Below are 14,205 nucleotides of genomic sequence, written 5' to 3'. Positions count from 1 at the left end.
ATGCATCACTAAGACCTATTCATAATTACGAAATGTTAAAAAGATCGTTCCGGTACTTCTTGAGAATAAATTAACGACTAAAAAAATATAGCTTAAACTACAAAAATCAGTCGAATACGGCTGACGAGGGGCCATCTTGTCCTTCTGATTAGTGTCAATATATGAGACACAACTTTAAGAACCTAGGAAAGTACACAGATACATTTCAAAATTATCTGTCAAGCACTTTTTGAGAAATAACGATTACAAATTTGAATTATTAAAACCCGAGAAGGGTGCCTGGTCGAAATTATCGATAAAAAAAACTTCAATTTAACCGTTACCTGTCAAAATCTGGTCGCCTGCAGCCACCAAGTTGTTTTAGCTCTTCTCTGCTAGTTTCAAAACTAAACTTCATGTTTATCTCCAACTGGAGACAAGGGGGAAACTATACTTGAAAGTTGTTGGTGATCTGTCCATTACATCTTGAGAAATACGTATAGTAATTTTTAACAATCAAATTCCAAGATGTCTGCCTGGTGGCCATCTTGTTCTTTCGATCTGTTTCAAAATGAGGGAAGATACAACTAAGGAGGATAATAAGTTAAAGATCTGCTCAGCACTTCTTGAGAAAGAAAAAGCAACAGACAGACGAAAGACGATTTTTTTCATTTTTCATAAATGTTAAATTTTCGATTTTTTTACATCCCTATTTATTAAAAAGAATACTTATATTTAATGTCTTTTGTTATCTACCTAATGATAAAATCTTCTTTTAAAAGCGACTTTGTTTCGTTTTCCTTAAAAAAGAAAATCACATGAAAATAGCTCAAAAGTCCTTTTTTGGATAGGTCAATAAAGCTATATAGCTCAATCGGCAGAGTGTTCATACCTGATAACCTGAAACAAGTTTGAAACTAGCCCGAGTTTCCTCTGGCCCTGACACCAGACTTAGACGTCTTTATCTGTCAAAATGTCTAAGTCTGGTGTCGGGGCCAGAGGAAACTCAGGCTACTTTGAAACATCCACTGAACTCTGAGCCATGCATGCATGCGCTGGAACTAAAATGCATCATCTAATGTTTGGTTGAGGATAACAATCCCCTCATTTCAAAGACAATTTTGAACAGATTAGTCAATCGGTCATTTAGTAATCGCTCCATTCTTGGAGATTCGTCTCTTACTGTAAGAAAAAGAAGAAAAAAGTAACCCTAGAATGATAGAATATATATGGCACGGTCGCTTCCACCGCAGGCGTCTGCATCTGGACTGGTATGTAAATATGTGAGAAAATATGAAATAGACAGACTACTGTAGGCAGTAATGGATCGTAACCCTTGGCTCAACGTGGTTGATACGCGTATTTCGCATTGTCGCCGTCAGGTCGAGGGAGTGAAATACCGGTTCTTTCGAGATTCTTTTGATGTTCATCAAAGGATCGAACTAGTTTTCTCGTCTCGTCCACAAGGTGCTGCACATTGAGCCTTCAATTTTGCTATGACATATTCCAGGGGTATAGAGAGCGAAAGTGAGCGTAACCCCTGGATATCGAGAATGATAAAGCACAAGAGGCACACTATATAAACATGAATGTGTGTATGGGTAAAATCATTTTGACTATGCTTGGCATGGGGTATCTCTACCTAAATAATGCAACGTTGCACAGGCCTAGATGCAAGTTGTGCCCTCCTCCCCATGGCGACAGAAGGACCAAATAAGGAAAAATGGGTCAAACTATGAAATCCAATTTGGGTGAAAAGATAAATGTTGAAAAAAGATATTTTAGTGCGGATGAAAAGATATCTTATTCGATATGTCAGGAGAATCCCTTGGACAAGGTAACACAATAAACCTGTTGATCTCTAGTATACAAGATGTTTTACGTCAACGACATATGGAACAACTTCCCATCGGATGTAGTGAACGCAATGACAGTTAAACAATTTGAGCACTAAATATAGATGAACATTGAAAAATCAACAGCAAAAATATTGTTTTAAAGAAAAAAATAGAGCTGTCAAATACAAAATTACAATTTTGATAAACGTTCATTTACATATATGTATTTAATAAGATGACTGTCGAAGGATTAAAACCCTGTATTTGTATGTGTATTTTCAGAAAAGTGCAGGAGCTTGAGAGTCAGGTACATACTGCATGTTTGCATTTATACACACAAAGAAAGCCCCAAACACGATCCTGTAATTGAGTCCCTATTGTGGGAATAGTGTTTTTTGTATGAAACGTACTGAGCTCTCATTTGCCTGGCTCATGGTGCATGACGGAACTGACTGCTCAGGCAATACGAGGAAGTTATGCTATTTTAAAAAAATGAACTGAACACTTTACTTGGGATATTCTAGAGGATCACCGGTTTCGCCAGCCGCTACACGCACAGCACCTCTCGATGCAGCAGGCCCCAGGGTACAGGCCGATAAGTGGCGTGACCCACGTAATTGGAGGAGCCCCCGGGATAACCACCACAATTGTAGTGGGGAACACACAACTAGGCACAGGGCCAGGTTCTACAACGGTCACCGACACTCGGGAAAAGGTGAATGAAATAAAACTTTATTTATGGCGGTAAGTTGTAAATGTGGTAACACAAACCATTACAGGAATTTACAGCCGACTGTTAAATAAGGTTAATTATACCACAGTAATATCATAGTTAAAGCAACCATAACAAGCAGTATACAAACACGTTCAGTTCCGATTAATAAGCTTTAAATCACACACACACACACACACACACACACACACACACCTAATCACACACACACACTTGGTACGGCAACACACTGTGTGATTACAAGCCAGCGGTGGAGTGGGGTATAAACTAAATTTTCGTCTGCATGCTCGGAAAAGAGTTTGTAAGCGGATACCGAGTTGGGCAAATCGAGGTAACGGGAAAAAGTACCTCGGTTTTTTTTGTTACCTCGCTTCGTGGTTGTGTACTCATGGTCTGTACCTCGTTTTGTAGTGTAAACCAACACACACACACCCACACCCACACACACACACACACACACACACAGCCCAGTCACTCAATTAAATGCACTTTCTTCCTGTTTTGGGAGCCCGACCTCATTCTTGGCAGCTTAATAACCACTGTAAGGTTTAGAAATGTATTGTAAGATATAAAGCTAAATTTTGATCAGTGAAAATAAAAAAACAAAATTAATATATTCGCCTTACAACCTGCCCCTTTTTAAAGTCATGTTACCTGAAACCCACATTTTATTGGGCGTAAGCGTAAGCGACAGGGTACTTGTGTATTTGGGTAGAATTCTGCAATAAATGTGTTCCTGTGAACAAATAATGGACATTGAAGAAATTGACGAAAAAGATTACACGCATGTAGAAAACGGTGTTGATCGTTCAACGGAAACTGATGAATTTCGATAGCGCGTTATGAGCTGTTGGAACGCCAACAATTTAAAAACATTGGTGAGTATGAGGCCGCTAACTCCAGTAATGAATGGAGTAAATACGTGATATCGCTGTGATTTTATGGAGCTAGAGAGGAACTGTTATTGGATGTTTTGTGTACAAGATAATGTTATATCTGCTGCTTTGATGTAAAGCATGTAAGAGGTAAACACATACGAAAACCAGTCGAAAAACATCCCAGCATTCAGTCCACATTGCAAAAGCCAAATGACGGAATGAATTCCAAAAACGATTTTAAACGGTTCTGCTGAAAATTGAGCTCGAATCCATGTTTTGCTTTAATTTACAAAGCATACAGAAGGAATGCAGTGTAGGTGTGTTTGAGTTTAATTGGCATAATATCTAGAAACTCTTCCTAAATTCCGTATATGTCAAGCAATAAGAAATTAAACAATGCATCCCTGAATTGTATTTTAACTAACTGAAAATCCCCCCCCCCNCCCCCCCCCCCCCCCCCCCGCAAAAAAAACCAAAAACATAAATCCGCCGAATAATATTAAAGTATGCTCGAAATTATCGGGAACTATTGAAATAAAACGTATATGGTTGGTTTATTTACTTATTTCCCGAAATGCCATACGCGTGTCTTGGCCACTTGCAGTCAGAAAGTCCCGGTCTGTGTCTAACTTGAAAACCTTTATATCGGTTCTCAGTTATAACATAAAAATTGTACACCTACTATTTCAAGTTTTCCTTAATGTCTATGTATTTGTGAAATATTGGTGAACATCCGCCACACGCCTTTGCATGAATGGATTATGTAGAAATGCAATAAGTAAGGAATGCATTTTATGTAGTCTCTGAGCACCGTTCAATGTAATGAATAGGAAAACTGCATTAGATTGACAAGAAAAAGGGTAAAATAACTCCTTCGAGTCTATTATCGCCAGCAAATAAAATGCCTGCAACGGAAAAGCGTTAAACACCGTATACTGTTTACAGGATATGAACTTGCCATACAATGAACCTCATTGAAATTACTAAAAGAGTTCTTTATGTAGTCCCCCTGCTTTGATCAGACTTATAAAAAAACAAATGTGGTGGCAGAAAATTGAAGCATAAATTAAATGCATAATTATGTTCATATTTTGATATGAGAGAAAAACACTCTTATGTAATAGTTGTCCTCATTTACGGTCATCAATTGGGATAAAACCTACTCCAATAATGTGAGAGGTCTAACAAGGCGTGTTACTTTTAATATATCCAATACAAAATACGAGTTAGCCGACCAGAGATCTCCTATGTTACTGAATAGGATAAAAAAAAAACCAGTCAAGGATTTTACCCCAACGAAGGAGGTATCTTTTATGCACCTTTTCTTGCCATTCTAGCGCCTATGTAATGAGTATGTACGAACCAAGTATAACTTACATATCATCTAAATGTTCCAAGCGCTTGGATTTGGAAATATGACCTCCTCTCACTATACAGGACCAAAAGATGTTGAACACTTAAGTTTTTGGGATAATTGTAGAGGATGTTATTGAAAAAAGGCTCTAATTTATTAGAGATTTAAATTTTGCCAACTTATTTCATAGATTCACCATCTTGATGCAACGTCATTAGTTAACTTGCAATCTCAATCTTGATTCGTAACTTTCCTTTTTTCTCTGTCGTCAGAGATGGCGCCAGCAGACGACAGTGCCATCGGAGACCCGCGCAGGCTGTTGCGGCCTTTTGACGTCCTGTGTCCTCATTAATCTATGTAACAGCGTAGTGACCTCCATGATCAGCGGGGAGAGTCAACTGTTTGCCTGGGTCTTCGAGCAGATAGGAATAGCGGATCAGGTGAAGAAGGACCTGACGGACTGGGGCGAGCACCAAGACCAGATTCAGCTGGCTTTCACGTGTACTCGGATTCTGTCTGGTAGGTTTATGGTGCATAGCAACAGTTAAATGTCAATTTCTATTATAAGCGGGTCCATGTTACACAACCACCGTTCTATATATTTCAGACCAATCTTATAATTTGTTTAGATATATTTCAAAATTAACCTATGACCTGCAATATTTATAATTTTCTATCTTTTTCATATCATTTTCTCTAGTATTGGCCTGATTTATTATTTTAGCCATTTTGATGTTATAATAATTATTTTGACTGATGAATAATACATTACTAGTATATACATATCTTACTAAGCTTGTTTTATTTTACTTTGTCCTTTGGTTACGGTTTAAACGGACACAAATGCGTGGAGCGACCTTCTGACAGCAGTCGTCCTTAATTTATAACCCAGCAAACACATGCTTGTTTGATGCGTATTACTCTAATTGATATATCAGCAAAAGTGCGAACAATGCTATTTATCAAACTGTTGAGGCCATTCACCCTTTTACATCAACATTAAACACTTGTGTTTGACAAAATCACAAGACAAAGAACAATAACCACGTAGTCATTGTTTAATGATAGTACCTAAACATATCTCTACGGCCGTATTGTAGCCGAAGCCTTTTTCAGCTGCATAAATGGTCTTCATTATGTACCATCCATTCTGCATACCCACTGATCTGCCCATGTAATCTCCCTTGTAAAACCCCATACCCGTAATAAAGATCTCAACCATTGAGGGTGTGGTATCAATGTCACACAAAATGTAACTTCAGAATCTTTGTTGTAGTGTTATTGGCGTCAATCGTGCTGGTGAGGTTTGAGTACAGGATGGTTGCTTTGGTTTCTTCTACTGTGCTTGGCCTTACCGTTCTCATCACGTCTTTCCTGAATACCTCACTCGTCGCTCTCATTGGCTTTCTTATAGGGGGCGTAGCAGGTACGTGTACAACGTTCAAAAGGGGGTGTCAGTGCAATGACACATATAGGCGTCACAGTACTGATGCTGTGTACTGATACAATCGTATTGTTCTGTAGGGGGCGTCAGTCTCACATATAGGTTTACAATGCTTCATGGCGGAAGAAGTAACTTGCGTAAGTATCTCTATAATGTTGCCATGCAGAGGGGTTGGTATGTACAGTTTAAAGCAAATCAATGCAATATTGTCAAAATGAATATTACTTTACTTAGGCTTTTACATAGAATTAGATTGATAGCTACGAGTTCTAATTCAAAAGTCAGCATTGCTGTCAAGTCGAAACACTGGAGGGGATGTGCATGTAAGTTATGTATGCATGAACTGAAGTAATTCAGAATATATTTTATATTTGGAATAATCACTGGTCCATTGCAATGCAAAATTTCGTTAAGGAAACCTTATAGAATTTGAATTTATCTTATTTGTTTATTTTTCAGGAATGGCTTCCGGCTTTCTTTACATTTGCGCAATTTTACCGGTGCTGGAACATTTTGACGACGGAATCTTCCGAGCGCTTCACGCTGTTCACCAGGCTGAGACGTTTGGCTATGTCGCGTGTGCCTTGATGCGGATGGCGACCGGGAATTCCTGGCGATCACTTTTCCGCTGGCAGCTTTTGGTGATGGTGTTTGCGTTTGGATCAGCTTTTGATCTTACACCTGTCGAGTTTCACGATAGTTCCGTCATCGTGCGAGGCACCAACGAACCGGCAAAGACCAAGCGAAAACTCACATGGAGCATATTGAAACACCCTGCCATTTACCTGTTGATGGTTTGCTTCTTATTCCAGCGTCTGGGTACGTGCAGACTACACATTAATATAAACTTGTCCATGATTGGTACATATCCAATATAAACGAATGAAGGCCCATGCCAAATAGCATGGGTCTGATTGTCAATAATATGGCCTCTACGTCGATACTGACTGATGTTAATTTGTATTGGTCTGGTTGTCAAGGATACGGATATTATGACAAATGTTTCAGTCTGTAACCCGGATACAGTGTGCAAGATTGCAAGCGGTGACCGAGACTATCATAATCAAAGGCGATATTACTGCCTAAAAAGATGGTTGGCTTGAAAGCAGGAAAACACAAACACAACTAGCTGACCTTTTCACTTTTTCGGAACGCAAGAAAACCATGATAATAAAATATTGGTTGTTCAAAAAATGGAAGACCAGTTATTGTCATGTCATTGCACGAAGAAAATGTCGTATACCATTTTCTTATAATTCCCCGGGGACACAAACTGCCACTTAAAAAACGTAAGGGTGTTAATGACAGTTTTACAGATGCAATAGATAAAATCAATGAAGAAATTCTTCGGTTAAGAAAAACACCAAAGACCGGTATTGGTACCTTTAGACCAATCCATGACTATTCTCTAGCCTGTCGGAGCAAAATTGATAGGAATTCTTAAAAATGAGAACTGTTGTACTCCTCAACAATCCCGTTATTTCCAAGATTTTCAAGGTAGACGGTATTGGTCCAGAAATACAGTGGGAAATGCAATAATTCAGTATGTGAGGGTTCTACCAAGGGCGTTTCCATGAAGGGTAGAAATATTGCGGTGTGCAAAGTTTTTGAAGGAGAATACATGTATTTTTAAAGGTTCAATAAAACGAAATCAGACTCTGATGCTTTGTATGTTTTCGGTATGCGTATAAGCAAAACTTTTGAACATCCGTCGCATTTTGTCTATTTGCAGGATTTGGTTACCTGGACGAGCAAGCGGGAACTCTGCTGACCGGCAGCCTCAACCTAATTCTCTTTTTTCTGGCCCAGTGGTTGGGCCCTATCCTAATGTTCTCCAAGCGCTGTGTGGCCGGTTACTTCCCTCATATCATCCTGATGGCCTTCACCCTGGTTGCCGGTGTTTACACGTTAGCAATTCCTAAAGTTGACCACTCGGACGGGCTCATAGTTGTGTTCATCATCATCGTTGGCGTGGCTGCAGGTCAGTGATTTATATTGTGTGGTCTGCCATTATATATCACTTAAGGTGTATGATCTAGTCCTAACAGCCGGGCGACAGAACGAAGAGAATGCATGACCGCACGCACGGTAGTGGTCAATGAGTTAACTGTATGTATTTTAAGAAAGACAGGGTAGTGTAAGACTTGTAGTAGGAAACTGGTAGAATGGAAAATATAAAAATCTCGGCTGATGCAATTGGTGCAGCAAATCTACTTTTGCATCTTCGGTGTCCCATAGGCAGACGACACCGAAGATCCGACGCTGAAGGGACCCACATGAGTCATCATGTAGCATTGTTGTAGTGGGATGATGTACACTTTGACCAAAAATGACCATTCGAACTTAACTTACTGTAGCAGAAGATTGAAGTTCATTTTTTGTGCTTGTTTATAGTGATATAACAATGTTATAAAAAATATGTATAAGGTTTGTGTAGAATTGCGAATAGAAAGCATGTTGTAAACTATCGCATGCACATTGAAGACATGTTTCTACATAAATACTTTTTTACATATGAAGCCACTACAGAGTCGCTACGGGATGTGATCCTAACTGCCCAGTTCCTAAAGGAGCAATACTGCCTGGCGTTCGGGGTGCTGTACACGTGCACAGGGATCGGGGAGATCATAGTGGCAGCCACAGGTAAGATGCCCTCACCACTTTAAACCTAAGTGTGTACATACATGTATTTGAAAATTAAATTCATCGTTTAATGTACCATACGTCGATTGCGTCCACTTAGGACTAATCCGTGGTATTTAATGTCAACAGAATGATAATCCTTATTGAAATTGTCCCGAAGCATATGATAAAACAGCTTATGTGAAAGATGCCTCGAAAGTCCGTTACGGCGTCACAACTTGACAACTTAAACTAGTATTTCATGTATACCTTGTCAGACTGACTTCCAGCTACAAGGTTACAGGCAGCCTAGGGGATAGTCCACTCTAAACCTAAACCATCTTGTGACATGAAATAAACAAATAGACATACGACGAAGTCACATTTTTTTCTTAATATTATGGATGTGCATTAGTTTAGGTGCAGAAAACCAACAAAAAAAGATATTTTAACGCATTTTATTGCCATTTCGTCGATATGGGGACATCCTTAGCACTTAGTTTAAGGTCAGCAGAGTGAAAATCATTTTTAAAACGTTCAGAAATAATATTGTAAATTTATCATTTTTGTTTTCAGCAAAGAAAGAGGAAGCGGAGTATTCCGATGACATCCATCTGGACTTCTTCACGCTTAACCTGGCTGGTGCCTTCGTCATCGTGTCGGCTTTTTTTGTTCCGGCAGCCGCAGTCGTCTACAGTAAGCTTGGGTTTCCGCTCGGGGATTGCCCCGCCTCCTGTTGTAATTTCGGAAAGTTAAGCCGCCTCAGGGACGAGGACGAGGGCTCCGATGGCGAAGGAATTATCTAGGAGGAAGTCCTTCCCTTTAATGATCCGGAGGACATTTCCTATGGAACTTCTCCACAGGCGTCGGGCATACAGGGTGATGCATCGCCGGAACAGGAAATGATGCAACCGATATGAAATGCAGCACACTTGTGATTTTGACTGTGTAAAAATATAGAAAAAATATGCCTCCGAGCACTTTGCATTATCTGGTGTCCTCCCTCGTGAAATAATAGTGTTTATATTATAGAAGAGCGACACCCGATTCTACATCCTCAATACTCCAGGGGTTATACTCACTTTCGCTTTCTGCACCCCTGGAATATGTCATGACAAAATCGAAGGCTCAGTGTGCACTACCTTGTGCTTGAGACGAGAGGAGAAGTTTGACCCTTTGACGAACATCAAAAGAATCTCACTGTTGCGTAACGGTAAAGTTGACTGGCTTTGAAGTTGGGTGTTGCTCGTCTATAATCTTTAAATTACAGGTTTCAGCTTAGGGATTGGTCGGGGTTTTTTTGTAACGAACACCAATCAAATAGCTAGCCGCGTGCCTTTTATTTTGCCATGACTTGTTCCAGGGATACAGAGAGAGAAAGTGAGCGTAACCACTAAACATCGAGGATGCCGATTCCAAAGCCAGTCAATTTTACCGTTACGCTTCCATGCACAGACGCATTGATTGAATAAACAAGCCAGGAGCTTGTTGCAACAGTTATCGAACGTAGAAAAGGTTTTGTGGTCCGCTCCTTTACTAGTAATAGTTGTTTATCTCATGCAAACAAATAATGGAGTCTCTTCTGCCAAATTCTCACAGACAAGTTGGTCTTTCTTCAGACTATTACAGGAACGGGTGTAAGATGGACGCTAATCAGTTGTTACATGGAAAGGGTATAGACTGTCCCCTTATCTTCGATTTTATAGTGAGGAGAGATGAAATAGGCGCTTAATCAAGATATACACAATGTATTACAAGGAGAAGTGTAGGGATTGAAGCTTATCCAAGATTTTTCAGGGAGGGGGAGGGGGGAGGGGAAGAACATTTATCTAAGATGTTTCAGGGAGGGGGAGGGAAATAACGCTTATCCAAGATGTTTCATGGAGGAGGGTTAAGAATGACGCTGATCTACGATCATGAGATGGAAACAAAACGGTAATACTAGTTATCTACGAATATACTGGGAGTCTTTATACATTGATCATGTATGGAAGATCAATGTTTGGTACTTGTACAACAGATTGGGTGTATGGTAGATCTTTGTGTGGTGCTTCTGTTACAGATTGCGTGCGTGGTCTAGATCTTCGTGTGGTACTTCTGTAAAGACATTGAGTGTGTATTGAAGGACATTGCGTGGTTCTTCAGTAAAGATTTTGAGGGTGTATGATGGATTTTCATGTGGTGTGGTACTTCTGTACAGACATTGAGGATGTGTGGTAGATATTTGTGCGTTACTTCTGTAAAGACATTGAGGGTGTATGGTAGATCTTCGTGTGGTGTGGTATTTCTGTCAGACATTGAGGGTGTATGGTAGATCTTCGTGTGGTGTGGTATTTCTGTCAGACATTGAGGGTGTATGGTAGATCTTCGTGTGGTGTGGTATTTCTGTCAGACATTGAGGGTGTATGGTAGATCTTCGTGTGGTGTGGTATTTCTGTCAGACATTGAGGGTGTATGGTAGATCTTCGTGTGGTGTGGTATTTCTGTCAGACATTGAGGGTGTATGGTAGATCTTCGTGTGGTGTGGTATTTCTGTCAGACATTGAGGGTGTATGGTAGATCTTCGTGTGGTGTGGTATTTCTGTCAGACATTGAGGGTGTATGGTAGATCTTCGTGTGGTGTGGTATTTCTGTCAGACATTGAGGGTGTATGGTAGATCTTCGTGTGGTGTGGTATTTCTGTCAGACATTGAGGGTGTATGGTAGATCTTCGTGTGGTGTGGTATTTCTGTCAGACATTGAGGGTGTATCGTAGATCTTCGTGTGGTGTGGTACTTCTGTACAGACATTGAGGATGTATGGTAGATATTTGTGCGTTACTTCTGTAAAGACATTGAGAGTGTATGGTAGATCTTCGTGTGGTGTGGTATTTCTGTCAGACATTGAGGGGGTATGGTAGATCTTCGTGTGGTGTGGTACTTCTGTACAGACATTGAGGGTGTATGGTAGATTTTCATGTGATGTGGTACTTCTGTACAGACATTGAGGGTGTATCGTAGATCTTCGTGTGGTGTGGTACGTCTGTACAGACATTGAGGATGTATGGTAGATATTAGTGCGTTATTTCTGTAAAGACATTGAGAGTGTATGGTAGATCTTCGTGTGGTGTGGTACTTCTGTCAGACATTGAGGGTGTATGGTAGATCCTCGTGTGGTGTGGTATTTCTGTCAGACATTGAGGGGGTATGGTAGATCTTCGTGTGGTGTGGTACTTCTGTCATTGAGGGTGTAGGGTAGATATTTGTGCGTTACTTCTGTAATGAAATTGAGGGTGTATGGTAGGACATTGCATGGTACGTAGATTTATATGTATGCACTAAACATGATAGATCATACATTGCATGGGAGTTCGATATATATATATGCATGTTTATTAATTCTAGATATCAGATAAAATATTCCTTTGTCTTATACTCATTTAACATGTATTTATTAACAGCTTCATTTGACAATTTTTGACGTTTTCACGGCATTTGATCAATCGAATTTTTAATTTTTCAAAAATCTCAAAACACCTTTCAATTCGTCCAAACAGAAAACTGTTCAACCAAAAGTGGGTTTTTTTTATAACAAAACTATATATATGGACGTTTTCAATTATCTCCTAGCGATGAGCTGTTTGAAATCAATGCGTTTTAGTATTTTGTTGTCGTACTTGATAAATATGAAAGTATAGGTATATTAACATGTTATGATGATCATAAGGAAGATGATCGTTTTTACTATATCCTTCAAACTCACTCGATGAGGAACCTCTATATCTTTTCACCATACAATGACAGTGTGTAGGGACATGACAATTTGTTAAAGCTATTTTTGTGGACCTAAACTAGGGTTTTCATACTAATTTACACGTTTAGGGGTTGAGATAAACTTTCGGTACAAATGCCACCCAAAGTAGTGATATCGGTAAAACGCCACGCCCTATGGTGATATCGGTAAAAACGCCACCCCCTATGGTGATATCGGTAAAAACGTCACTCCCTATAGTGATATCGGTAAAAATGCCACTCCCTATGGTGATATCAGTAAAAACGCCACTCCATATGGTGACGTCTGTAAAAACGCCACTCCCTATGGTTATATGGGTAAAAACGCCACTCCCTATGGTGATATCGGTAAAAACGCCACTCCCTATGATGATATATAGATTATCATTGGAGTGTCGTTTTTACCGAAAGTTGATATAAACCCCTTAAACACGTAAAATCGATTTGAACACCATTGTTTAGGTCAGCTGTAACATATTCTCGGGTCCCTGTGTGCAGTGTGTGTGTGTATCACAATATGTACATCATTTGTTTAAGTTAAGACATTTCCTGTTGCTATGTGTTCTTAAAACTAGAAATTTGAGGTAATACATATTTTATTAGGTCACCTGAGACAAAGTCTCAAGTGACCTATTGCGATCGCCTTTTGTCCGGCGTCGTCCGTCGTCCGTCGTGCGTCCGTTAACAATTTACATTTTCGAATTCTCCTCCAAAACCCCTGAACCAATTTCAATGAAATTTTGCAGAAACCTTCCATGGCCAATGGTAAACTAAAATTGTGAATTATATGGTCCCCAGCCCCCAGGGGCCTGAGGTGCGGGGCCAAAAAGGGTAAAATTGACTAAAATTTCAAAAATCTTCTTCTCAAGATCCAGATAAGGTAGAATCAAATACTCTTCATATATAGAAGGGTCTTAAGGTGCTTTACTAAAATTTCTTGACCCTGGGGTCTCACGTTTCCCCCTGGGGAGGGGGTAAACTTTACTATAGTTTATATAGGGAAATCACATTTTGGACCAACATTTGCTTAATTGCCATTGGAAGTAATTCAATTTAGGTTAGCATTATCATTATTGGGTAGCAGTTTGATAGTTATATGCACATATCAGCCCTGACGGACCCCTCGGGGCTGTTGGGTGGGGCCTAAAAATGTGAAATTGACTGAAATTTCAAAAATCTTGTACTCAAGACCCAGATATGGTAGAATTAAATACTCTTCATAGATGGAAGAGTCTTAAGGTGTTTTACCAAAATTGTGAATTTCATGACCCTGGGGTCTCGCGTTTCCCCCTGGGGAAGGAGTAAACTTTACTATAGTTTATATAGGGAAATCACATTTTGGACCAACAATTAAATAGTTTATAGAGGGAAATCACATTTTGGACCAACATTTGTTTAATTGCCATTGGAAGTAATTCAATTTGGGTTAGCATTATCTGTATTGGATAGCAGTTTGATGGTATGCACATATCAGCCCTGACTGACCCCCAGGGGCTGATGGATGGGGCCAAAAAGGGTTGAATTGACTGAAATTTCAAAAATCTTCTTCTCAAGACCCAGATATGGTAGAATCAAATACTCTTCATA

At 39.7% G+C, this 14,205-nt stretch overlaps 1 protein-coding gene across 2 annotated transcripts; it reads left to right on the top strand.

The window, feature by feature from the left end:
* Positions 1–2,232: 2,232 nt before the first annotated feature.
* Positions 2,233–10,650, top strand: LOC110442361. 2 transcript variants are annotated; one of them, XM_021485924.1, is made up of 7 exons: positions 2,233–2,532; positions 5,055–5,301; positions 6,059–6,208; positions 6,686–7,045; positions 7,959–8,207; positions 8,747–8,869; positions 9,425–10,650. In XM_021485924.1, exons 1-7 carry the CDS (start codon positions 2,386–2,388, stop codon positions 9,652–9,654), a joined length of 1,506 nt encoding a protein of 501 aa, XP_021341599.1. In that variant the 5' UTR covers positions 2,233–2,385; the 3' UTR covers positions 9,655–10,650. The 2 variants fall into 2 exon arrangements, with proteins under 2 accessions (XP_021341599.1, XP_021341600.1); XM_021485925.1 differs by having other exon boundaries at positions 2,494–2,561.
* Positions 10,651–14,205: the final 3,555 nt, after the last annotated feature.

The sequence above is a fragment of the Mizuhopecten yessoensis genome, unplaced genomic scaffold, assembly GCF_002113885.1.
Source record: "Mizuhopecten yessoensis strain PY_sf001 unplaced genomic scaffold, ASM211388v2 scaffold716253, whole genome shotgun sequence".
Lineage (NCBI taxonomy): Eukaryota > Metazoa > Mollusca > Bivalvia > Pectinida > Pectinidae > Mizuhopecten > Mizuhopecten yessoensis.
The sequence above is the reverse complement of the archived record's forward strand: the minus strand, read 5'-3'. Positions and strand labels throughout refer to the sequence as shown.